The sequence below is a fragment of the Rosa chinensis genome, chromosome 1, assembly GCF_002994745.2.
Source record: "Rosa chinensis cultivar Old Blush chromosome 1, RchiOBHm-V2, whole genome shotgun sequence".
Taxonomy (NCBI): domain Eukaryota; kingdom Viridiplantae; phylum Streptophyta; class Magnoliopsida; order Rosales; family Rosaceae; genus Rosa; species Rosa chinensis.
The window spans coordinates 244,308-270,761 of record NC_037088.1 but is presented as its reverse complement, the minus strand read 5'-3'; the positions used below and the strand labels follow the sequence as shown (position 1 = coordinate 270,761).

Here is a 26,454-nt window from a genome sequence, read left to right as displayed (position 1 = left end):
ATTGGCTGATACTGTGAAAAAATTGTGAAAAGGTAAAAATGAATAGGATGTGTCCTTAATTGTATAAGGGGAAAGGTTGTGGATTTTTGTGTTAAAGGAGATGTTGTCAGGAAGTCATTTGTAGTTGTCTAAAAAATAAAAACGAGACTGGGTAGTTTTCATTAATTAACTGTAGACGTCATTGCGTGGCTGTTGCAATTTGCAACTTGCATATCCGCCCTTCAAATCCGGGAAAGGATAGACTGTTAGGTCCCCAACCCCCGCCGACTTGACTTGCTAATTGTGAAATTGTGAGCGTTGATAATATATGTGAAGACAAACAGTACAGGGTAGCGGGAGCATTCAGCAAGCAAGAGCAAGAGCATGGCGAAAAGACAAGGCTATCCCTGGGGCTGAGCCGGAGCCTGTCTATTACAATATTAATTTTCGATTCTACCGCTTGAAAGTTGAAATTCCAAGATGAAATGAGTTATGGGCAGAGAGTGGCGAAGCAGGGACTTGGTTGGTTGGTTGGCCGGTTCAATCTCTTCCTCTCTTCCTTCCTTTGCTTCAGAATATTACCATAAAGTACTCTAGACATATTATCTACAGACTAGAATATCTATCAGGACAACGACCCTATATGTTCCCTCTTCCTCCTCTCTTCTTCGGCGAATCAACAACGGTGGTTTCAGGTTCTTCATTCTTTCTACCTATTTGCTCCGTTTTTCTCTTATTCCCCATGTTGAATACCAAGCAGGACACTCAGTTTCTTCTAGCTAAACTTGATAGTTTGTTTCACTTTAGGGTCAGTAAAATTCCGTCAGTTATGATTTTCAACTTATTGGAGTGGTATCATAAGTCGTAACAATTAGCAAGCAAGGAATGTTCATATCATTCATTGCCTGTCAAAACTGGTGAAGATCATTTTTCAATTTTCATCACAAACTCTTGGATTCTTTGCTTTCCTGTCTTAGCTATGCCTCTTGAGGATTACAGATACACAAAGGACTGTACCTCAGATTACACCTCTGACAAAGATTGCTCTGCACATATTTCACTGGATGTTATTCTGCACATTGCTTTCCAGATAGTATGGAAACGACAACTATTTGCTTTCTGTCAAGATCTTGTTGTCCACATTGTTCTGTGTTTGTTTCAAATATTTGTATAATCCTATTATTGTGAAGATCTGATTCTCTGTTTTTTATAGATTAACTGCTAATTTCTCTGCTAAACCAAGGACAATTCAGTGACTTAGTTGAGAAATATCACAACCATGATCTGCCAAAAATAAAGGAAATAAATAGAAATAAAGAAAGAATTGTTTGCTCTGTTAACCTTTCCAATTTCCATATTAACAAGTTTTACAGTTGTAGGTACATAACTCTCAGCTGTTTAATGCATATTTTTCAGGTTGTCTTTACTTTTAAACTCCCATAATGCATAATGTTACTGAAGATGATGATGATGATTCAGTCACAAAGCCCCTTGGAAGGTGTTCTGTCATGTATTATGGCGTGGGCCATATGCTCAATGATATCACTGCTTCCTGTTGGTTTACATATCTCTTGTTATTCTTGACAGATATTGGACTATCCCCCAGGTACATATTACGTACTTGCATGTTCCTTCTTCAATCTACCTTGAGTTGATCCACTATGCCTATGATTGTGCACATACATTGGCATGTGCACTCTTGTTTATGTTGAATTGCAAGAACAAAGGTTACACAAAGCATCCTTTTCAATATAAAAAAGAAGAAGAAGAATAAAAGAAAAGAAAAAGATGAGGAGGGCTTACATATATGCAAACATGCATACGTTCAGATCATTGTAAATGAGCTTCGATGTCTCTGAAGCTTTCAATAACTAAAAATTTGTACTAGAAAATGTCCATCTTAATACAGAGTTTGATGTATTAGTGTATGTTGGGTAGGGAAGCATTATGGAACAAGATTGGCGATTAAAAGCTGATTTTAAATCAAGTTTCAGTAAGGAAGTTGATTAAGAGAAATGCCAATGATGGTTTGGGGTTGTCTGCAATTGTCAGATGAATAGTAGACAGAGGAACCTTGTCAGTATGATTTAGAATATCTGAATCATTTTCCAGGGATTATACACAAAAACCATGTCAATCAAATGCAAAACTTTGCTAGCTGTTGTTTTCTAGTCTGAGGCAGTACAATAACAAAATACATTGAAAAATTAGGTGTTTGAAAATGATTGATTTATGTTACCAAATTGTTATGGTACAATGATGGGATAGTTTCTGTGTTCAACGGTTGAGCTTCACATAACTGCTTTCTAGTGGAGTATTCCATATTTTTTATTTATTTGTCTTTTGAAACTAATTTGTATTGTTTATTCAGGGATGCTGCCACTGTAATGCTATCTGGTCAAATAGCTGATGGATTTGCAACCATATTTGCTGGCGAGCTGGTATTTTCACACTTAAATATATCATGTGATGATGAATTTTGGTTCACCATAAAAATCTAATGTCTCTTATATGGTCCTTTGCTTCTTCAAAATACATACTGACACTTGCTCCAATTTTAGTATTCTTCAAAATTTAGTATTGTTGAAAGAGTGTTGGTTATGATTCAAAAATATGAAATTAGTGTCATTGTTGCTTGAATTCTGAAAAGTCTGGAAAATACGAAATAGCACCCCATACACGTATGCTTCACACGGATTTTTTCTTGCAGATTTGCAGTCATTTATGTGGCTTTGATTCTATGTTTTTGCTTCTTTTATTAGTTGTTTGGTTTATGATATACAACAAGTAATACTGTAAGAGTAAAATGAGCTTAATTAGGTGGTTTTACACACTCCCTTGTCCAATGATCTAGGAAAGACAATATTTGACCAAAGAAGTTGGATACTCTGTCTAGAGAGACCCTTGGTGAAGTCATTAGCGACCTAGCTTATCCTTAGATGGAAGTATGGAACGAACTGGACTTGAAGAGAACTAGAAAGGATACAATATATATTTGTAGTGAAGTTCAATTTGTTTGCTACAAGAATGAAAGACCAGATTATTCACCATATAAGTGATATTGTGATTATCACAAGACTTGCTAATTGGTTGAAATGGAGAAAACTGTAGATTGTGAGAAGAAGATAAGAAACTCAGATAGTATCAGCAGCATATACATGAGCACAAAATTGCTACTCAGTTTTATTAGAAGAACAAGACTCTGAGGATTGTTTCTTTTTGCTCTAGGAGATGAAATAGGAGCCTAGAACACATTTGTCTGGGCAGCTAGTCCATCATCATCAGAATAGGCACCAAGCCACCAAGAGTGAGTGAACTTGAAATGGGATGAAAGGACAAGCCAACTTCAGAGCAGAACATTTTAAGTCGGGATTTGGAAAGTAGTTCAAATAAATCTAGGCTTTTATTATTAGGATTATTTCTTTAGGATTCTTTTAAGCATAGGGATATTCCTAGTTATTCTAGAATAATCTTAGCCTCCTTATATATAGAGGCCTTTGTAGTCTTTTATTTTCGGATTTGAGTTAATAAAAATTGAAAGCTTTTGCTTCTCTCCAGTCTGTGTGGTCGTGATGCAACCTAACCTTAGGTGTGATGCCTAGAAACCCTACTGGTGTTTTGACCAAAAAAAAAAAAAAAACCCTACTGGTGTGATGCTAGTAGCCCTATCTCTTTCTTAATTTCTTGACTCTAAATCCCTTTTTTTTTTTTTTTTTTTTTTTTTTCTAACAATCGAGACTGTTGCAAATAAGCCCTAGTTCTAGAGTTTTGCTTTATTGGTCCTGCATCATTCAGGTTTGATGCAGTGAAGAAAGTGTTTAGCAGCAATTATGTGAGGGACAAGGGAGGCACTCATAAATTGATTAACATGGTGAAAACAACATTTGCAGCCAAGTGAAAGTGATATGAAGAGAAGCCACAAGTTATTGATACTCAATTGATCAGGTAATAGATCACCACCACTCAATGAGGAGAGTTGATTGGTGCCACAAGCTGGTGTGTGCTATGTTTCAAGGCTTGAAGTCAGTCATAATGTGTCATTTATTTCATAAAAATTTAAGAAAGACAGTATGAATTCTGGTCTTATAATTTACTTTCTAATTGACACAATCTTATTAGATGGATGACCTAACTTGATATACCGTAAGGACAACGACTTAAGAGAAGCAGATATAGCTTGAAGACAGCAGATTGAAACACAAGCAACTTATAGAGACCATTCTCACATAGGCCTTGGAAAATAAGAACAACCATTAGACCAATAAAAAGAGTTGTTCTTCCAAAAGGACCAATGGAGTGGTCCTATAATTCGTTCTTTTACTTTGATTAATGTTTTCAAAGTGAAATATTTTACCCACAAATCAAGTGCGTGCAAAAAGTCATACCTTGTTGGTTCATGTGGGTAGTGAAGTAAAAGGAGTCAATGGTGAATGTTCAGTACAATACTTAATTCCCAATTGGTGATCTAAGTTTTGGCAATTACAACAGTGGTTGGATTAGCCACCTTGGAACATTGTTGGAACCATTTTCATGGTGATTATGAGATATTAGATTGTCATTCTGGTTGTTCTGATGAGTTCCAAAATTTTGAGGCTACCAGTTTTTATAGGAGGAGTATGAGAACGCAGCATAGCAATAGTTTGTGGTGTTGAAGTAGAAGTCAACAAATTTTGAGGATGCCAGCTGTTATTAGTTGAAGAATTTTGAGAAGGCAGCACAGGAATGGGTCGCTGTGTCGAAGTAGAAGATAAGCAACGGTGAGACTCTCGGTTTAGAATTAGAAAAACTGGGCACTGTGTTATGGTCTCAAGGGCTGTGATTAGCATTGCATCTTCTTTAGGTCTCCTTAAGATAACGTTAATGTTGAAATTGTATTTCCTTGATTTGTATATTTACAACGTTTACAATATATAGGAGAAGCAGCATTAGTTTTGCAATGCTGTAATAACTAAATTTATAACAATATCAAAACTGATCCTAGATTGATGCACAGCTACAGCTATCTATATTTATAACAAGATCAAAACTAATCCTAGATTAATGCACAGCATTATAGCCATATCAATGGCTATTGATTGAGGAAGATTGAGTATCTTTTAACAGTTAACAACATCAGTGTTATAGACTGGTCCACCAATTGTAGTATTTGGCCAGACAGTGCCTTGGCCTCTTAAAGGTACTCAAAAAAAGTGCAGGTCCCACAATAGAGCTCTTTCATTTGACAATGAAGATGGGATGAATTGGCAGTTTTTGAAGTAACTGTTGGATGACTGACCAGATAGCTGCTGAAGTTTGGCACCAAACCACGGAAGCTAGTGTAGCTTCTGTTCAAGTGCTGAGAGAATGCTGACCAGATTCTTGTCAGTGCAAAGAAAAATCTCATAATTGGGAGAAGATAGGCCTAATGGATACAGCATCCACAAACTGATACAGCTTTTGGCTAATAAGAGACACCTTGACTTGATGTGAGATCAGTAGTGGAAGTTATCACAATTCCGCATCACTGAGACAAGATAAATGATGTGAGGCACACAAAAGACATCAGCTGCCAGAGAAGAAGATAATTTATCAAATATGGACCCTATCAATGGCTGCTAAATCTGAGAGGCGGCCCAATCTGGGTTAATGAAAGCGGAATGTTCTGGGATGAGAGATCTTGGTGGTGGGGGTGCTGTTTTGGTGTGACGGCATAATGAAAATCTTAGAAGGAAGTTCTATTGGCAACTGTACTTAAAAATTATAAGATTTTTTAATCCCAAGACAAGAAGAGGCTTTTGGCTGCAGTGTCTAGGAAAAAAAGAAAGGATGATGCAGAAACTCTGGAGGATCTCTCCTAATATCATTAAGATTGTCAGTTTCTCTATGAGGCAATATGTATAATACAAGTATTCTCTTCCAAAAGCCTATAAACTTTTGGCTTTTGGCTGCAGTGTCTAACTGTATTCTTTTCTCTATGAGGCAACTTATATAATACAAGTATGGGGCTAGTTCCTAGACTACGAGGGATATAAAACCACAGTTAACGTAGGAAAGCCAAATACAGTGCAAATTAAAGGAGATTGATTGATGGGGTGGTTGAACAATTCATTCCAAGCTGGAAAAAAAAAAAAAAAAAGGTTCATTTCCTGCTGGGATAAGAAGTGATGGAAGGGTTCAGTTCCTAGTTTGCTTTGCTTTATGGTAAGGGTATCCAAGATTCAAGTTTCTAGGCTTTTAAGATCCAACTTATTTATCTTGGAGATGATTGAAACTATCTAATTTAATGAACATTTTTAAATGCCTGTTGTCTATTACTCTTTTTCAATTTAATGAACATTTTTAAATGCCTGTTGTCTATTGCTCTTTTTCTTTTTTTTCTTCCCTTTTCTTTTCCCTCTAATTCTTGTAGAGGGGCGTCAGAAGTTGGGTCTTCATCAAACATTGTAGATGAGAAATACCACTACCTATAGATTGTTGGGTCCTGTTTTCTTTTCAGTTTTGAAAATTGCAACCCAGCTTTTTTGGGAGTAGTATTCTGATTGTTTCTTTACTTGATAGATAGACAGATTTGGACATTTCAAATTGTGGCATGGTGCAGGCTCTATTTTGGTTGCCGTTTCATTTTCTTCTGTTTTTGGTGGTTGTGTACCGTGTAAAATTTTTGGTACCTCTTCACCCGCATTGCGAACTGTTGGTTACAGCATTTTTGCTGCTATCTTTAATGTGGGTTGGGCAGCTACCCAGGTCTCACACATGTAAGTACTTTCTTGAAGTTACAGTAAATGTCTGCAAAATGTATCGCCATTGATAAGAGAATGTTGCTGAAAAACAGAATCTCTTCGCAACTTCTCATTAAAACTTCGAAATTGTTGGGGTGATAAGTGCTAAAATATGAGAGGAAGCATATCAATTGTCTGATTTATTCTTTCTATTAGAGATTACATGGAAATACAATATATTGACTACAGGTATGAAACTAGATCCGATGAGTCAGAGAAAATTGCCTACCATCTACTCTATTATTTTCACAGGATTTTTCAACACCCCCTTCATTCTCTAGTACTCAACTAGTTGTTATGGCAAGAACAGTAGTCATTGACAGGAAACCTGCCCACTGTATTTTTTTATTTTTTTTCTGTTTCAGCTGATAGGCACGAACACTTGCCTCCAATAGATAATTCCAGTTCATATTTACATCTTTTATAATAGTTTTTACTTAAGAGGCTTTATATTTAAGAGTTGATTACATTAATTGGACGGAAGGATTCTGTAAGATGAATTAAAAATGATTTGCCATGTTCTATAGACCTTTTGTAAAATCTAATCACTTAGAAAATTAATTGTCCTATTGAAGGTCTATGCTGAATTGCATTACGCTGAATTCAACAAGCAGAGTGGTGCTCGCTAGCTGTCGGAATGCTTTTACTATGGTTAGCTTCCTTTTTAAGTGACTTCTTCGCCAGTTTCTCTAGTTTGCATGCATTAATCAAATTTTTTGAAACCTACTTAAGGTTGCCAACCTGAGCTTGTATGCGGTTGCTTTTATAATCTTTGCTGTCACGATAGCAAGAACACATGCCGATATTGAAAATCAGGTATTCTAACTTCTAAGCATTGATCTACCCATTAAGAGTCTCTCTTCAAGCATGTTGGTCACTTCACTTTAACAAATGAGCAGTACCGCTGGATTGCATATTTGTCAATCTTCATAGGATGCTGCTTTGTTGGTATCTTTCAACTCGGCACCAAAGAGCCAAGGTTTGCTATTTTTAAATTTATTTATTTATTTATTTTTTTAATTTTAATTTTAATTTTAATTTTTAATTTTATATTTGGCATTCATGATATTCTTCAAAATGTTGATTTTATATACCATTGATATAATTTCAGAAGGATTTGTTATGAGGGATTTGTTGATTTAATTTAATTTACATTGACTCGAATTAGAATGTAGAGGGTTAGTTCTTTGGCATAGAGAGATAGTTTCAGACTTTGAACGTATAAATAATTTTAGGACTAAATTCTGCTTACTACCCTGTACTTTCAAGGGTTTATCAGTTCAGTCCCTGCACTTCTAATTTAATCAGAAAAGTCCTTGCACTCTAATTTCATCAAATCGATCCAATCCGTCACCACTCTGTCAATTTTTGGGAAAAATTTCCAAACTACCCATTTGCATTCACAACACTAACACGTCGGCGAGCTGCCTAACGATGTGTAGTTTAGGAATTTTCCCTGTGAGAAGGTCCCACATCAGTATTTTAACACCGAAAATTGACAGAATAGTGACGAATTGGATCGATTTGATGAAATTGGATAGTGCAAGGAGTTTTCTGATTAAATTAGAAGTGTAGGGAATAAACTGATGAACCCTTGAAAGTACAAGGCAGTAAGCAGAATTTAATCGATAATTTTAATTAAGAATAATTGTTTCAGTTTGTCTAATTTACCCCTCTTTTCTAGTATTGCTTTCGGTTCTTTCCATATTTACATTGATTGGTACCAGAACTCAGAAATTTCTATATGGTGTTATTCATGTCAGCATATCTTTTTTTTATCTTGGGTATATATATTCCTGTATTACATCTTTAATAACCTGAAAAAAAAAAAAAAATTCTTTTATAATTATTTTAAGGGTCTTTTACGCTTAAGGTCATCTTGTTGGATTAACAATCAGTGGGCATGGGTAGACTCACTGATGAGTTGTACCGGTCTGCTGTTGGAAGGTGATCGGACAGTAGATATCTGGCTGGATTGAGTTTGGCCCGAAAGTGACTTTTGGTTTATGGGAGTTGCCTTTTGGTTGGTGGCAGTAGTGTTTTGGTTAGTAGGTAGAAGCTTTTCGGTTTGTTGGTAGTGACTTTTCGGTTTGGGGCAGTACCTTGTTGGAAAATGCCAGTAGCTTTTGCGAAAGGTGGAAGTAATTTTTTTTTTTCTTTGTGAATGACTAGCTTTTCAGGAGAACGGTAGTAGCCTTTTGGTTAGTTAGCTATAGCATTTGGTTTTTAGGCTATACTTTTCAAAAGATTGTACTAGTTTTTCCGGAGAGTGGTAGTAGCTTTTTGGATGAATGAGAGCAGTTTTTCTGAAGAGTGACGCTTAACTTTTTATTTTTTTTAAAAAAATTCTTTTTGAGAATTACAGTAGCTTTTCTGAAGAGTTACAGTAGCTTTTTGGTTAGTTAGCAGTTGTTTTTCAGGTATAGTGGCATTTTTGTCAATTAAAAATGTGGCGGTATTTTTGTAAGTATAGAAGTTATAATATTTTGGTGGCCTTATTGATAGAAAAAAAGTATGGTGGGCTTTATAAGGAATACGGCCTTATATGTAATTTACTCAAAAATGTATTGCAGTGCAGTAATTTACTGTATTGAAAAAAAATTCAGATTTTCAATTTCTTTCTAAATGTATGTCATACAGCTTTTTGCTTGTAACACGAGCCAAAAAAAAAAAAAAAAAATAGTACAAGCAAGTCAATATTATGATATACTGCAATGCCACAATGCATCAATAATTACACTTGCAGCTATACTGCATTGCAGTCAAGTCTGATTGGTAAAAAAATTGCTTGGTCCCCTGGTTAGATGGGAAAAGTTTATGCACACAAATGATCTTATTTATCATTTCCCCATTTGCAAAATAGGCAGTTAGTAAATCTCAGCAATCAGTTTTATTACATATGCAGATTAAAGGTAGGTGTACAAGGAAGTAATTCTTCAAGGATTCCATGGACGTACTGGTTCAAGAGAGTGCTATATTATCAGGTTGCTCTTGTTTATGTGCTGACCAGACTAGTGGTTAATGTTTCACAGGTCAGCAGACTCTTTTCCGTAGTCGCTACCACTTTGTGGTGTTTCTTTTTAATTTCGGACGAGAACATTTTTTTTTCTCTTTTTATACCCAGAAATTTTCCAAACCTGCTTTGTGGACTGGGGCTCGAAATTGGGACCTCTTGTGCTGAGCCCTACAATCTTTAGGAGACGAGAAATTTTAGCAAAGAGCTAGGTAGGTGCTGTGAGGGGATTCAAACTTTAGACCATATAGGAGCAAACCATAGATTCCTACTTACCCCTCGTTGGTAGGAATATTATCCCAGTAAAATATAAGTTGGTTTTGTTTTTCAGTTCTTACATCTACATGGTTTTGTTTTTCTCAGGCATATCTTGCATTCTATGTTATAGATGATCTGCAGATGGCACAATCGGCTAAAGCTCTGGTACATGCAAAGTTCAACATCTTTCTTCTGATCGTAGAAATTATTTATGTTCCAAAAGATGGAAGTCTGATTATCTACTTGTCTAAATGATGGGAGTAGGTTCCTGCGATCATCTACATAAGTAGCTTCCTCGTATCTGTGATATTGCAGGTCCTTAAGAAAACTCGATCAGTGTCCTTTTTATTTATTTTGTTTTATATGCGATTCGTTTGCATTTTAGTCTATTGGTCTAAATTTAACAGATAAGTATTCATATTCTAGGAGATACAATGGACTGGCCGATTCTTGAAGACCTACTACTCAGCTGGAGCTATTATTTGGATATTTTGTGGTGCAGGGATCCTGCTTTTACCTAGAAGCTTGAGTGCTTTCATGTACATTATATCTATATTTATTGGCATAGCAAATGCTTTAATGATGGTATGATATGAATTTGGTGCTATGATCTTCCCATCATCTACCAAAATTTCGAATAATACCTTTTTTACTTGGAAATAAATAATTAAAAAAGTACATTAGATAAGAAAATAATGACTTGCAATAATACCGAGTTTTAAAACCATCTCTCTCTCTCTAATGCTCTAAATTCTGAAATATAATCAGTTAAGTCATTTTATTCTCTGTTCAGCTTTTAATACTTGGAACAACTATAAAAACACAGGCACACACTGCCCATGTTAAGGTTAAATCATATCATATATCTCTGCCAGCTGATTGTCATATTATATTCAAATGTAAAATATGATAGATGTGTCGGTTTTGTTTAGACTCAAAACCTATAGGAACAATGTATTTATACTGAAGTGAACTTTCAGGAATAAAAGTTCACTCTACTTTTATCTACAACCTGAGCCTGAAGCTCAATACTATCATCAAAATTAAGGATTTTTATTTTTGATAGAGATCATTCTAATGGTTTTGATATATTCATTGCTAAGCCATATTTGCTTATGACTGCTGATAATTGAGGTCACATCATGTTTCCATGCAACAGGTGACCGGAGTAAGCATGCAAAGTGTTTTAATTGATACAGATCTCAATGGCTGTGCATTTGTTTGTGGATCATTCAGCTTCTTGGACAAAATCTCATGTGGGCTTGCTTTATTTGTTCTTCAGTCGTATCAAAGTAAGTTACAATTTTCTGGACCGTTTCCTATATTAAATTCAAGTGTTCTCATCTATTTTTGTAGAACTCTCAAGGGCAGTATTGGTTTAGGGTTTTCAGTCACAATCCAGTTGGACCAATTCATGATTGGTTATGAAAATTTACTTTGTCAGATTTGTCACGACTAAAAACTGATTTTAGATTTTTGGACTACTGGTTCTGAATCCTCACGTAGGGTGCTCAAAGAGTATTGAAACTGTGGAAGGGTTCATGAGAAATGTAATTGGATTACATGAGTTGATGTCATGAAGTAGGTGGTGATAAATTGATAATATTGAATGAAAAGATATGACCCATGGGTGTGGTGATAATTTGATAATATTAAACTGTTAATATTGAATGACAAACTACGGAATAGTTCATCAATATTTTTTTTCTTGAAAACAAAAAATAGTGGTAAGTTGAGAGGCAGTGGGAAAGTTATCTGCAGAAAAAATGGGAAGTATTCCATAGAAAAAAGTGGGAGGTTTTTATTTTTATTTTTATTTTTTTATAATTTATATATATATATATATAAATATATATATATATATATTTTTTATATAGATATCTACTATATTACCCTTCAGTTATTGATAAGTACCCAAGTTAAATGGGCATTATGAGAAATTTCGGCCAGATCAGGGAAGAAAAAAAAAAAAAAAAGGACAACTCATAATTGCATATATCTCACTCGCCAGTCCGTGTGAGTTAATCATGACATCTGTCGTTCCAACCACAATGCAGGTGATTCAGTCATACAGAATATCCATTCTAATCATGTCTACATATCAGTTACGAGATTCGGGTTGGGTCTTGTTCCGGCATTTTGTTCACTTGTATCAGTGGCTGTTACATACTCGATGAACCTCCACTCTGCTCGCTGCAAACCTCTAATGGAGCCTCTATTGATATAGATCATGCTAGTGACCCAATTTTATGCAAAGTTCCTTGATACGTATTGGCAATTGTTGTTGAAAGCACATGCTTGACAAAAAGCTTGGAAGGCATCTAATTCTACTGTTAGGCAAAGATTTTTTTTAAGCTATTGGTCATTTCACCAAAGTCATGAAATTCTTTACGCCCCTTTTATTTGTCCTTTTTAATTATTTTGTGAAAGGCATTGTTCGCATAACTGTAGGGACGTTGTCCGTGTACCCTCATTCATCTATCAGCAAAGTTGGTTTAATGAATTCTTAATGACACACTCAAGAGCTCTACATAGAAAGACGATGAAGATGGTGAAAATTTTGTACCTCATACGTCCTCTGTGTTTCTTAGTTATTCGTGTTATTCAATGTGCAATGTATGGTATGCACAAAGAAAGTATAAATTGGTTAATGAAAAAGATGTTTAAAGTAAATTTTAAGAAATTGTCAGTGATTCAATATTTATTATTTCACTTAAAATTACTACAACTTACTATATAATATTGAGAAATTCTTATAATAAGTATCACTAAAATGAGGACTGGTTGAAAATTTTTTAATCAACGGTTTGGGAGACCCCACTTTTAGATTACATTACGGAAAATTAACCATTAGATGTTTATGTATGCATGAGTAGTTCACTTATGAAAATTTTCTTCCAAATTGCTAATTGTTAAAGTATTGAACTAGATGTACATACATGACATCTGTTGGCCATAATCAGCACTCATACTTAACCATGTCACCTTGTCGGAATGACTTCAACGGTGTGACCCCTGGAAACACAGCAAGACAACCTTCACCGGCAAGCCAACTTCAGGCTGAAATATGCCTCGACGCGCCGACACGCGCCACCCAAAGTCGTCTCTGCAGAAAGGACCAAAATTCAGCAAACTGAAGCATATCAGTCCCACATCGAAAACAAGACTGAGGTAACTCACTATTTTACCTATAAAATGTCCACTTCTCTCTCTTCATTCATTACGCATTTAATAGCTATATACCGCTACATTGTCTAACTTAGCATCGGAGGAACGAAGACCACCAACCACGATCTCCCATCTTGATGCCGTTGTATTTCTCTTGACAGATTAGCGGGATTTCACAAACTCTCTACATATCGGAGGATTGGACCCTCGTCCACGTTATCGGAAGCCGACATCATATGGTGGTATTCTGAACATTAACATTGGCGTCGTGTGTGGGAAGCTTTTGAACTAAGAGTCATTCCCTATAATCTACCATGGCTAGCAGAAGTGGCGATGGCGTTGAAAATCAAGCAAGTTGACCCGCCAACCCTCAGCCCAACCCTACCATTCCAGCCATCAACCGTGAATTATTCACCACACCAATCAGCATTGACGGTCAAAACCTCAACACCCTCGAGGTGCTCCCAACACAATCTATCATGGAAAACCAGACCGGCACGAGCTGTCAAGCACAAGGCCGGGATCTTGCTGCCATGTTAGAACTAGCCTTGGCAGACTTGCACAACGCAAACTGAGAGCGAGAAAAGGAACGAAGGGAAAAGGCGGAAGCTCAAAATCAAGTGCCGACACTATTGTCAAAATTTGACGAGCTGAAGAAAGCACTAGGAACAAATGCACGACCAACTCAAAGTGAACACTCCCAAAGCGCAAGGCTCAGTCTGAGCATAGGGACAAGAGCAACACCGATACCAGTAATTCCAATGGGTGTCGCCCTAAACCCAGTTGAACTAGCAGGATTAGGATCGACACCACCGCCACATTTGGCACAAGAGCAAGTAGCGGACTCATAGCCGCAATACGATAATTCATTCAGCGCCGATCAGCAAAAGGGAACCGGAAGCATACCGACACCCCGACATCAGATAGTGGTACCAACACAACACATGCCTAGACCGACTGTTGACGCTACCACCTTGATACTGGAAAAAATGCAGGACCTAGAGGAAAGATTGCTCATAGATGAAGCTGGAACCTTTCCGCCGGCGCAGAATCCACTCTTTGAGGCGCGGCCAGGCCCATTTACCGCCAGAATTGTGCAAACCGTCAAGCCCACATATGCAAAGAACACCCCCCCCCTAATTTGGCGGCTCAATAGATCCATTTGTGCACATGGACACATTCAAAAAAGTAACCAATAATAAGGGATTTGATGACACAACTCTCTGTCACCTATTCAACGAAACGTTGGATGGCGAGGCGATGAGTTGGTTTTTCGAGTTCCCGCTAGGTTCCATGGATTCATTCTCCACTCTGTCAAATGCATTTCTGTCACGATTCATCCTCATGACGAATGGGTACCATAACTCCAGCCAGCTATTCAGCATCAACCAAGGTATTGATGAGTCGTTAAAATCATTTGTCACAAGATGGAGGACCGCCACATCGAGATGTCAGGATCTTGACAAAACAATGGCGCTGGCAGCCTTCAAGTAGGGACTCCTTAAGGCAAGTTTTCTATACCATCTCAATTGTAATTGTCTAAACGCCACATATCACTACGTCATGAATGAGGCCATCCTACATGCCCAAGCTGAATACAACACTTATGGCGCTACACCACCACCACCACAAACTCCACTCAAAACCCCCCAACCTACCACATTCCAACAAGGAAATCCCCCCACCACTCCAAACATCACCACAACGCCCAATGACAAAAAGAGGGAATGCCAGCAAGGCAACTACCAAGACAAGCGACAAAAGGATCAGCAGTATCACAACAAGGGTAACAGATCTTTTCACAATGATCGCCTTGATAATCGCAACAACCGCCACAATAAGTCCGCTACAAATGCCCAAAAGTTTGAGGTCTTTACAGTCTTGACGGCGTCATATGAAAAAATATATGATCAGTGCAAGGACCAAATCCCACCACCACCCCCAAGAAAATACCCCAGAGTCCCACAATTCAATTTCCATTTCTCCACCCAAATAATCCAAAACCCACAACTTTGCTTCTAAAGTTTCCATCTTTTGGTTCTTGCTACTGGAGTTCGGAGATGGTAATGGACGCGAGAGAGAGAGAGAGAGAGAGAGAGAGAGAGAGGTACTGAGACAGAGATTTGAGCTGGTAATTTTTCCTTGGTTTCTTGCCTTCTGCAAAGTCTGAACTTTGAAATGGGGTTGAATCACCTGAATGGTTTAGGGTTTTAATCTGGGTTTTCAGAAATGGGGGAAGAACACGATATCCTTCGGGGCTGAGATGGTTTTGAGAGAGAGGGAGGCTGAGATCGGTTCGGGTTCGGGCTTTCGGTCTCCGTATATTTGAAACCCGAGACCGAACCGATAAAATACATTCGGGTCGGGCTTTGCACCGAACCGATAATTTTCATATCAAAACCGAACCGAATCGGGCTTTTTTGCTCGGTTCGGGTCGGGTCCTCGGTCTTTCGGGTTTGGACGCCCAGCCCTACTACCTCCTGCAGAAGTGGGACGATGCAACAAATCAATAAAACCCCTCTCCGATGAATTAAGCGACGACACGTCCGATTCTTCACTACTTGAGATATTGATAATGGCCGGCATGCCCCACAAACACTCTAAACCTAGAAGTTAGCAGTCACGTTAGATCTAAACCTACCCTATACCATTAACCACAAGAACTCATCCAAGAACAGTCGTTCATACAAAAAACAAAAAACCCCAGAAAACACAAAACCCACCAACATCTCAAAAACCCAGATGTCTTCAGACCCTCAAACACAAAACCACATGCATATCTCTAGGATACATATGAAACGCATGCATTTACAACACGAATAGACCAAAACAAGAACACAATCAAAGAGGCAGCAGGAACATACCTCAAATTCGCTGAAGCAAACACCTAAGAGTGACAAAGCAGACCAACCACGAAATGAGTTCGATTACCTTCGCTCCCCTCTAAATTCTTTTCCTCCTTCTTTCCTCCACTCGATCAACGATATTTCCATATCCTTTCTCTCTGGTTCTCTCTCACTCGGCGAAGAAGACGAATACACAGGGCAAACTGGGGGAAATGAAGTGGCAAACTGGGGGAAACTCGACTTCGTTTCCCCCTTAAATACAAACTCTTGCGACAAATCACGACCGTTGCCGTTAAATGATCACCCCTCAAGATCACGACACGCACCCCCACTAACCGAGACTTCGCCTCAGTAAAACTAACGCGCTCATAAATGCAGCATTTATGATGAAGCGACAATGGCTGGGCAGCGACGTTTCCGCACACACCACCCCTATCAACAATCCCCATGTGTCACCCACTCTGTCAGAAGATCATGCAAAAATCTGATCAAATAACCCCAAATTTCAAAAAAAAAAAAAAAAATCACCGCATTAGTTGATTCTCTCCCGTTAAGTAGCCTTATCCTTAGTTAAGTAACCTCATTTTCCACTACGAATCGCCAAACCGGTATGCCGCCTCCGAGGAGGGCTTTAGCATGGCATAAATAATCAATAACAACACAAAAAGATACACCGGGCACAGTTATCAAATCAAATTTTGTAAATACTCGCTAGATTAAGAATATAAGCATTGATTTGGACAGCACCTTTAAACCAATTAATCAATGAGAAGCATATAAGATGTCCTGTGACATCCACCATAGAATAAGCAAAGAGCTCTAGTTCATTCACTGAGAAAAGTGATATTTCAAGTCTAAGAAGCATAAATGATTGCCATTTAAAGTTATAAATCTCATTATTCCATAATTGACTTTGGGTCAGTCTAACAAACACAAACTCATACTTCTCTGGTCGGATAAGATGGTTCTCGCTACACTAGCTTGAGAACACTACCCTTAAAAGTTTAATCCAGAAAAATAACAGAAAAGTTGTAACAGAAAATGCAAATCAACACCATGAAACCAAGATAACTAAACAGTCTCCTTTCAGCCAATATATGCACTACATGAAATAACTCACATCACATAGCAAAGGAACGATCCGACTAATCCAGCTATGACCATACAATTATAACCATATCAGATAAAGGCAACCAGGAATCTAATATTAGTTTAACTCTCACGCCCATAACAGAATATGTCAACAACAAGGAAACCTTCATTCTGAGGAAAAATTTCAGAACGTTAGTTGTAATAATTATTATTCATGTTTCGGATTTGAATTTGTTATTCAAAATTCGGGGATTGATAGTTTGGTATCAGAGCGTAAGGTACATATTTGGTGATAATCAGTACCCCCCGAGTGATGGCCTGTCTGTAGCAGATCCCCATCATATGCTCTTCGGTACTGGTATAATCATTGGGTATGTCATAGTGTGGGGTCTAGTCAGGGAAGTCCGTAAGACGGTAGAGTTGTCTTGTAGGTTCGTATTAGAATAAGTTTAGTTTCCGCAAGTTGCAATCTTCGAGGAATGGGAACCTCCGGATTTAACTCCGGTGAGTCGGTGAGGATTGTTTATGGAAATGAGTTTCTTTCGTTTGTTGAAGTGTGTGGTTGAAGGAATGGTGTTGACCTATGCACATATCTAATGTGGATATAAGTATTACTCGATAGTAATTTTGCCTTTTTAAGGGGGATTTACATATGTTTTTGGATGGAATGTACGTACCAAGGGTTAGATATCTTGTTTTGTAACGAGATGTCTTAGTGGGGTTTTGGTAATTGGCATGTGATATGTGTTTAAAGTGACTCCGAGGCAGCTATGCTGACCTTGTGTGAGATTGAATTCTTAGTATAGATTAAGAAGGTTGTGTGGTGATTCTATGTACACAGGCGATGAATTTTTAGAAGGAGTTATGAGTAAAAGCATGGGTTCCGTGCAGGAGGAGTTCAATCTTGTGGATGAGGTAGTACAACTTGTTTTGGGTTATTGCTGAAGCAGTTGATATTACTCAACTATCTAGGCTGACAAAGGAGGTCACTAGAGTAGGAACAGTGGACACTTGTATGGTACAAATTACTCGATTGACAATCCATGGATCGAGATTATGGATACCTACCAAGACATGACGGTCTGTACTAACGCGGAGAAGAAGAAGAATATAGTTATGTCCTTTCTTTAGGGCGAAGCATGACGATGATGGGATTTGATACTAAGGATAAGGAATTATCAATAATGATTTGGAAGGATTTTGTGGGACTCTTCTGGAGCATGTACCTTCCTGCCTAGTGAAGGATATATTAGTGAGTGACATCAATTACTCGAGTTCTGAGGATCACAAGTGTAAGAGGTGTTAATCTTGGTACTCATTGGACAGGTGGCACCCTTTAGATGTTTCTGAATGGGAAGTGTTTAGCTTTATTAATCCTTGATTCTAGCGACGCTTTGTTTTTCCACGCAATTTTGTGTGTGTTTGGTTTGGCTCAGCTAGCTAGACCTCTGTGTGACTTGATTTATTGATGCGTTTTGAGAATGATGGTTGGTGATACATCTTTTTGTTAGACGTGTACAGTAGAGTTGGCTAAGGTTTTGAAAGAACAATGGGAGACCAAGGTTCAATCCTTGGTGCCATTGTTGGTTTAAAAAAAAAAAAACTACATTCATTCAGTCTTATTAATTTCAGCCTTTTTTTTTTCAAAAAAAGAAAAAAAAAGAAGAAGACTACACTATACTAAGCCAAGTCAACAGCTCTGGAAGGGTTGAGGCTGAGCTCAAGGGAAATGTGAGAGCCACCGTGGTAGTCGCCCGAGCCACCGGAGTAGTAGCCATAGCCGCTACCTCCCTCGGAAGTAGTCTTTATGTTGTCAGAGAGGTCCTCACCGTGCATGGGAAACAGTGGAAGGGTTTTAATCTCCTGGTGATCTTCACCGCGCTGTTCCATGAAAATAGAACTAGTTGACCCAAATTTTAGATTAATGGATCCACCAACAAGCCCTGATCTTTGCTTGGGCACTTGAACATCCGAAGTGAGCTTCTTCTTCTTCAGCTTCTCCCGAGCCCTTTAGTTCTGGAACCAATCAAAGACGTTCTTGTTCTCGATCTGTCTGTACCATTTCTGCTAGAGAGTGATCCTCCGGACCTGCTCTACAGTTGGGGACTTAACTCCCTTGTTATCGTAAAGCTCCTTGAGGATTCTTATCTGATCTGTAGTAGGAAGCCACCTGGTACTTCTCTGTCTGCAATTCATGTTAGCACTACTCCCAGCTGCTTTGTTGCTTCCTCCATCCTCGGTTGATTGCTGTGTTTGTAGTTCCCTTGGTTGCTGGAGTCGTAGTTCCATTAGTTGCTGGATTTGTAGTTCCCTTGGTTGTTGGAGTTGTAGTTCCATTAGTTGCTGGGTTTGTGGTTCCATTGATTTCTGGGTTTGTGGTTCCATTGGTTGCCGGGTTTGTAGTTCGATTGGTGATGGGTTGAGAGAATACGAGAATTGAAGAACGGTGATGATGAGTGATTAAGAAGATTGCTGTTAGGAAGAATGGAGTTGATGAAATGGTTTTGGGGTTAGAAAATTGGATCTGTAATGGGGAGGAAGATTAGGCATGTGAAGAGTCAAAAGTAAGTGTCAGAAAAGCAGAGTAAATCCCGGAAAAGAACGAGTGGGGAGCGCGTGAGGGAACCAAAGGAATCTCGAGGAGCTGTGACAGACAAGCTCAGCCGAAAGCAAACCTAATCTCCATAAATCACGGAAAAGACAAGTCGTGGCATGTGGACCGTGCAAGGGCATGTCTTGGATCAATGCCCTCAACTGTAGCTGTGGGTGGAGGCCCTTTGTTGAAACAGTTTTGGTGTATTATATGGGTCGGATTGCTGAAATAGTTTTGGGTATTTCTTGGGTCAGATTGTGGAAACAGTTGATATAAATAAAAGATTTGTCTGGATAACAACGAGAACAGCTTGTGCTTGAGTGGTTGAGAGCGAAGCTCTTGTACATGAGGTCTGAGGTTCGAACCTTACCTCCCTTTTATTTTAATTATGTTCACTTATGACATAATAAATATAACATGTGTACATATATTAATGAGAGCAGCTCTACTTCGGTGGTTGGGAGCAAAGCCTTTGTGTTTGAGGTCTGGAGTTCGAACCTTGCCTCATACAAAGTTTTATGGTTTTGTATATACTTCGGTATGTAGACGTATATACGGTCAGTGCGGTATATCGATGGTAGGTAAAACTTCATACTGTAGCCGAGCTGAAGGCAGCCAAACGGTATGGCTGAGCCGAGCCGAAAGTCGGTGGGTTGAGTTTTCGGCCCAAATTGGTTCGGGCCGGTTCGAAATGTGGCTGGATCGGTTTCTTCGGCCCAAATTGCCAGCCCTAGTGCCTAACCCAAGGATTGAGCAAGCCCAAGCCATCATCACTGGGAGTGAACGCGTGCTAGTGGACCCTCCCAGAGCCCACAAGATGGCCCAAGTGGCTCATAATGCATAAGAAGACGTTGTGGAGGTGTTTAACTTCTTTTTTTTTAAATTCTTGTTTTAGTGAAGCATTGTTTTTCTACACATTGCTTTGTGTGTTTGAGTTTTGGCTAATGTTGTAGTTAAACTTTTGCCTGTGATTTCTTGTTCTGGTGTGGTTGTGGGTGGTTGGTTATGTGATGTATGCCTCCTGGCTGAGGAGATTGTGTGGGTTGGTCGAGGCTACACCTTATCGTGATTGTGTCATGAGATGATAAGATGCTTGTTGAGTAGTGATACATGATTCATTACTATTATGATTGAGTTTCTGTGTGGTTTTGATGCATGGAGAACTTGTTGTGATTCTGTGAAATGATGATTGTGAAGGAATGTTGTATTATTGATTTGAGTTGAAATGGCAGGTTTAGTTTCCAAATTTTCATAGTGCTAAAGTTGCATTATCAATGACGTGTTACATATACAGTTGTGATAACAGGATTTTAGACTCTTGTGTAGTCTGTGCATAAGTCATAGTTTTGCAAAATTGTTGCAATTTTGGTAATGGGGGAGATTCAATTGTCAGGTTGGCTGTACCTAATTTCTTTTTGGTAGTGCGTTTAAATTTCGGGACGAAATTTCTTTAAGGAAGGTAGATTGTAATACCCCGAAAAATCCAAATTAAATTCTATGGATTTTTAGTAATGTTTTCGCGGTCTTGCGAGCGAGTACGAAGCTTGGAGAAGTTGTAGAATTAATTCGAACGATTTTATTTCAAAAACGAACGTTGTTTAGGGTTTACAAAAAATCGACTTTTTATACTGGAATTTAGGAAAATTCCCTTCATGAAAGTCGTAGAGCTTGTCGATACGATCTCGTGCATATGTGGAACGCAATATTCGGAGTTCGTATGAATTTATGTCAATTATTTGAAATTGAGATTTTTTTTCTATAAATATGAGAAATTTCTGGAATTTTTCATAAATCCCAAAAATTTCTTTTAATTCTATTTTCTTCCCCGACTTCTCTCTTCTCTCTCCTCTCCCCCGTGGTTTTTCTTTTCTTTCTGGGCATTCTTCCTCCACCTGCAGCGCCACCGTCCGGCCACGCCAAGTCGCTCCCAAGGGCTCCACAACCTCGCATCGACCTCATCTAGCTGCTGGACGTGACCTTTTCCACCGGACCGGCCTCAAATCCGGTAGATCGGAGCTGCAAACTTTGAAACCAAAAACGGTCAATGCCAGTTTTCTCCTAGCTCCGGACACCAAAACTCAAGATCCTTAGCTCCCTGAACTCGCCTTAACTTCTTGATCAAGCACCAAGAAGGACCTGACCTGGGTAGATTGTTTTCACGTTCGTCGGAGCTTGCCTTTATCTAGATCGAAAACCAACTTTCGATCCCGATACCTCATACTACCGGCCATCATTTCTTGTGTTTCTTGAACTGGTGAACTCAGATTGAGGATCTGAACAAGTTTCACGAAGGGATCGAGCCGAGTGGTGGACCTTTTTACGTCGATCGGAGCACCTACTAGATTCTGGAAAAATTTCGGCCACCCGCGACAGTTTTCGGTAATTTTCAACCTCTTCCCGTTATGTTACGACCTTGAGCTAGTTATGAAAAATGATCAGCATGTTAAGGTGAAGAAGAACAGCCCGGCCTCGACACCATTGGTGGTGGTCGGTGGCGACTTTGCCACTAACTACGGCGGCCCTTTCCGGCCACCTCCGGGGTCAAAAATATAGTTTCTGTGCATTTTTAGATTCTACATTTCAATACGATCTTGTCGATATATTATACGCATTTTTTTGATATCGTATGATTTAGTTATGAATTTTTTACGTTCGATCGATTTCGACCGTTCAATTTGTGATCTGTGAAGTTAGGACCGTCTGATGGACTTGTAGTTTTGATATGTTGATCGTATGACTGTCCCAGTGACTTTGCGTGGTCATGGGCGAAGATCCGACCGTTGGATCTTCGTATAATTGCAAAACAGTGATTCAGGAGGCGATTCGTGAGAATCCGTCCGTCGGATTTTCATATAATTTAGAATCCGACCGTTGAATTTTCGTTTAAGTATGTTTTGGAATTATTGGCTAAATTCAAGTCACATTTGATTAGGTGATTGACGGTTTTTACTTGGGTGAGCAAGTCGGTTGTGAATTGTGTTAAATTGAAGACGCAGCGGGAATATCGAGGTGAGCAAATCGCACATGGTTCATTTACGAACAGAAATTCGGTGATTGTATTTAATTGTGAAATTGTGGAAATTGTTTTATGAAAATAAATATTTGTTTTAAATTATATGGACTTGTTCAACTACGGTCCATAGGTAAGTAAAATGAATTTAATTATAAATTAAATTTTTGTTTTAATGCATGTGAACTATAGTGGGTATCAGTGATCATTCCTGAGGGAATGATTTTGTATATAGATATTTATGTGGAATAAATGTTGGATGGTGTGACATTGGGTGAAGTATGATTCGATTGATTGTTTTATCATTTCGAGCATTACTCTTTCGATGGTATGATTTATCATATATTTAATTATGATATAGAGTAATTGAGTAGAGTACGAGAGTTGAGTCGTATAAAGTGCGAGAGTTGAGTCGTATAGATGAATTAAAAGTTGGAGTTGAGTGTGTTTATCGTGTTGATGATTGAGGCAAGTATTATCGTAAGATTGAACCTTGGCCAAGGTGACAAGTTACGATTCAGTTAGAGCTCTAGTCTGTCTGCCTTTGTACTGCTTGGGGGATAACCTTGAGTTATCGTATGCCCTTGAGTACACTATACTGCTAGGGGGATAACGTGAGTTATCGTATACCCTGGAGTATAATATACTGCATGGGGGATTAAAATAAGAATCGTATGCCCATGAGTATACATTTGTATATTGGAGAGAGAATGTGTAGAGTTGTGTTGTGGTGGTCATTGTGAGATGTGAGTTGATTGATGCTTGAAGTGACGTTGTGCACTTCGATTAATTATGCTAAGAAATACTTGAGTTGAATTTGTTACTTAAATTTGTGCAATCCTTAAATTTACTCATACAAGCTGTCAAAAGCTTACAGGGTTTTGTGTTGTTACAATCCCGGTACACTATTCAAACGGTGTAGCGGACAATCCTGCAGGACAGAAGAACCAGGGTGGTGATCGTGCGGTTTAGAGTGATTTATTTGTTGTACAATATTGTATCGTGAGGTGTGTTATGCTCTTTTGAGCATTGCAATTTAATTTAGTGAGAGTGTGTTGTAATAAGTAACTTGAGGATTTGGGTTTTGTAATATTGAATAGTGTGAGATGTGTTTGTTCTGAGGAAAAATTTCAGAACGTTATTTATAATAATTATTATTCATGTTTCGGATTTGAATTTGTTATTCAAAATTCGGGGCGTGACAAAAACATAATAACTTGCGGTGCATGCAAAATAAATTAGTCAATAACAAGGGCATAGCAAATACACAATCTGAAAGATAGGAGGAGGATATACATAAACTTGAAGATATTAGTGTTTGCAAGCAAAAGACATACCCCAAGCAACTGTACACTTCTTGCTTGTTGCGCTTGCCTGGTTTGCTTGGCACTCAATGCCTAACCACCACAACAAAGGTCCAGTCAATAAACAATAATGAATACCATAAAATGTAAAGTGTATATATTGCAGAGAAAGCAAAGAGTAAAACTCACAAAGATCCATGATATGGTTTCTGCATATAGCACAGTTGTCCATAACAATATCTGCATACAACAACCCAAAAACAACATCACTAAACCATTTATTAACAAAATTCATCGAAATGTCACACTCAAGAGAAACCAGAGAAATTAGGTTGAGGGTTCCTATTAGTTACCCCAAGCCCAGAGAGCCACAACATTCCACTTCTTGATCTCGAAACGCTTGGACTTCTTAACTGAAGAAGGGCCAGCATCGTTCGATCCCTCGCCTGCCGGAACCATGGGCACGTCGGAATCCAATGTCGCCATTAAGAAGGTAATTCAATCTGCAAAGCTATAATCCAAAAATAGAAAATCAAAATTCTAGAGTAGAATAACAACAACAACAACAACCAAATAGCAAGAAGTGGAATGCTAGACCCTAACAGCTGCAAAATCAATAGTAGAGGCAAGAATCTCCAAAGGCGGGAGCTTTGGGTTTGCAAGAACCCTAACAGCGAACACGGTAGAGGTTTTGGTTTTGGAAGAAACCGAAAGAAGGGGTTGTTTTCTTCAGATTCTAGGAGAAGTGAACAAGGAAAGAAGGAAGATACAGACCTGAAATTGGAGACGAAGAGGAGATTTGATGACGAAAGCATGACCCGGAACCCGCGAAAAGAGAAAGACGGGAACTGCTGAACGGGAGGCTCTCCGACTCAGAAAAGTTTAGGGCTTAGTTTGGGATTGCTGTGCTGTGAGAGGAAGCACTTCCGAACTTACTGTGAGAAGAAGCAGCTGAGGTGTTTGGTAAACTGGTTTTAAAAGTGCTGTGAAAACGAAAAACAATTTCTAGGTGTTTGGTAAGTTGTAAGGCAAAAGTGCTTTGACTGGGTATAATTACTAAAATGATCATATATGCTAAGATATGCATCAAATGCTACAAAAATGCATAATTTTATTTTTTGATTATGTAACCATACCAAATAAAAAAATATCTCATGTATTATCCTTGTACCCTTGCTTGGACCGAATAAAAGATTTACTTTAAACCCTTCAATACGCATAATTTTTGAATTAATTTCCCGACTATAGTTCAACGGGAACTATTACACAATATGTTAAAGTCACTTGAAATTTGCAACTAAATGCTAAGTGGATAAAAGTGCTGTGACTAGGTATAATCACTAAAATGGTCATAAATGCTAAAAATACTAATTTGGGAAATTTTGCTTGGACCAAAGCAATTATGGGTAACAAACAAGAAATTTGCGAATCAGAGATGCACATCCATTTGAAAACTTGCTTGAGAAATAAGTCGATGAATTTGAAAGGGGTTTAACATTAACATTGTGTTAAAGTACAATGATTTTGTCTTACAACAGTAGTGATCAAGTCTCTTTGGAGATCACTTACAAATTGGTAATATAATAATAGTCAAAGTTTAATGAACGTTTCAATTTTGTAATCTGTAGATGAAGCCTGTGACTGCACATGTCTTATTTTCCCTTTCCATGCTATACCTCCTATGATGCGGAAATAGCAGCAACCTCTTGAAATAGAACATATGTTATATTGTATGTGAGTTCAATCCAAAATGGGGTACTTCAAAATCCTTGCCTTCTTTTGCTCTTCCAAGTTTGCTTTTATCAAGGAGTAAATGACAACACCAGCAATTGCTATTGCTGTACCAATCGCAGTTTGTATAGAGATCTTGCTGGCTGCCAAATATGGATTTCATATATGAAGAGTTAATTAACTTGTCTATCATGTAAAAATTCTGAAAGCACAATATTTCTTACAATGACTAGTCTCTTATAATATCACTATAACTAATACAATCTGGATTACAGAAACCAATCCAATCACATGACCCAAGTTTGTTAAGTGTCTATTTATAAACCAGACATCAGCCTCAAGTTTATAAGAAGAAACAAAAAGAGCTCAATTACTGCACTTAATCATATTTTTCAAAGACAGCAATAACTGCAGATTCTAACACCAGTTCTTAGAGGAGGTTCCTCTCCCTTTTCTTCCAATTCGAGAGAGAGTTGAGCCTACTTCCCTTAGTTCCTCTTCTCTCCTAGTGGAAAGGCTGTGACTCCATAACTACAGTCCTAGATCCTCTTCTTCTTTCCGGATTCGAAACCAGTTGAGATTCCGACGGCATACCCAAAGTCATTCATCTAAGTATTTTTGTTGATAAATTCATTCTTCTTCGACCTCCTCCAGAAACTAACTCAAAAATTAAGCAAGACAACTATACTTCACAAAAATTAA

At 38.2% G+C, this 26,454-nt stretch overlaps 2 protein-coding genes and 1 long non-coding RNA gene across 3 annotated transcripts; 2 read left to right on the top strand and 1 right to left on the bottom strand.

Annotated features, from left to right (window-relative positions):
- Nucleotides 1–285: 285 nt before the first annotated feature.
- LOC112182444 (major facilitator superfamily domain-containing protein 12) lies at nucleotides 286–12,525 on the top strand. The gene is made up of 13 exons (XM_024320937.2): nucleotides 286–674; nucleotides 1,396–1,585; nucleotides 2,351–2,420; nucleotides 6,517–6,713; nucleotides 7,313–7,388; nucleotides 7,470–7,553; nucleotides 7,637–7,716; nucleotides 9,643–9,769; nucleotides 10,114–10,173; nucleotides 10,273–10,323; nucleotides 10,435–10,593; nucleotides 11,168–11,300; nucleotides 12,066–12,525. Exons 2-13 carry the CDS (start codon nucleotides 1,422–1,424, stop codon nucleotides 12,233–12,235), a joined length of 1,371 nt encoding a protein of 456 aa, XP_024176705.1. The 5' UTR covers nucleotides 286–674; nucleotides 1,396–1,421; the 3' UTR covers nucleotides 12,236–12,525.
- Nucleotides 12,526–21,513: 8,988 nt separating this feature from the next.
- Nucleotides 21,514–23,893, top strand: LOC112174215. The gene is made up of 3 exons (XR_002925904.2): nucleotides 21,514–22,086; nucleotides 22,640–22,716; nucleotides 23,640–23,893. It is a non-coding gene; the product is annotated as an uncharacterized LOC112174215 (long non-coding RNA).
- Nucleotides 23,894–23,927: 34 nt separating this feature from the next.
- LOC112174210 (RING-box protein 1a) lies at nucleotides 23,928–24,507 on the bottom strand. Its single transcript, XM_024311950.2, has 3 exons — nucleotides 24,375–24,507; nucleotides 24,211–24,261; nucleotides 23,928–24,114 (listed from the first exon to the last, which is right to left on the bottom strand). The coding sequence occupies exons 1-3, from the start codon at nucleotides 24,505–24,507 to the stop codon at nucleotides 24,029–24,031; spliced, it is 270 nt and encodes an 89-aa protein (XP_024167718.1). The 3' UTR covers nucleotides 23,928–24,028.
- Nucleotides 24,508–26,454: the final 1,947 nt, after the last annotated feature.

Coding starts and splice junctions, on each gene's coding strand:
- LOC112182444 (XM_024320937.2), top strand. CDS start 1,422: ATGCATAATGTTACTGAAGATGATGATGATGATTCAGTCACAAAGCCC. Junction 7,389..7,469: donor GTCGGAATGCTTTTACTATG/GTTAGCTTCCTT, acceptor AACCTACTTAAG/GTTGCCAACCTGAGCTTGTA. Junction 7,717..9,642: donor CTCGGCACCAAAGAGCCAAG/GTTTGCTATTTT, acceptor TTACATATGCAG/ATTAAAGGTAGGTGTACAAG.
- LOC112174210 (XM_024311950.2), bottom strand. CDS start 24,507: ATGGCGACATTGGATTCCGACGTGCCCATGGTTCCGGCAGGCGAGGGA. Junction 24,262..24,374: donor TGTGGCTCTCTGGGCTTGGG/GTAACTAATAGG, acceptor TGTTGTATGCAG/ATATTGTTATGGACAACTGT. Junction 24,115..24,210: donor AAACCATATCATGGATCTTT/GTGAGTTTTACT, acceptor TGTGGTGGTTAG/GCATTGAGTGCCAAGCAAAC.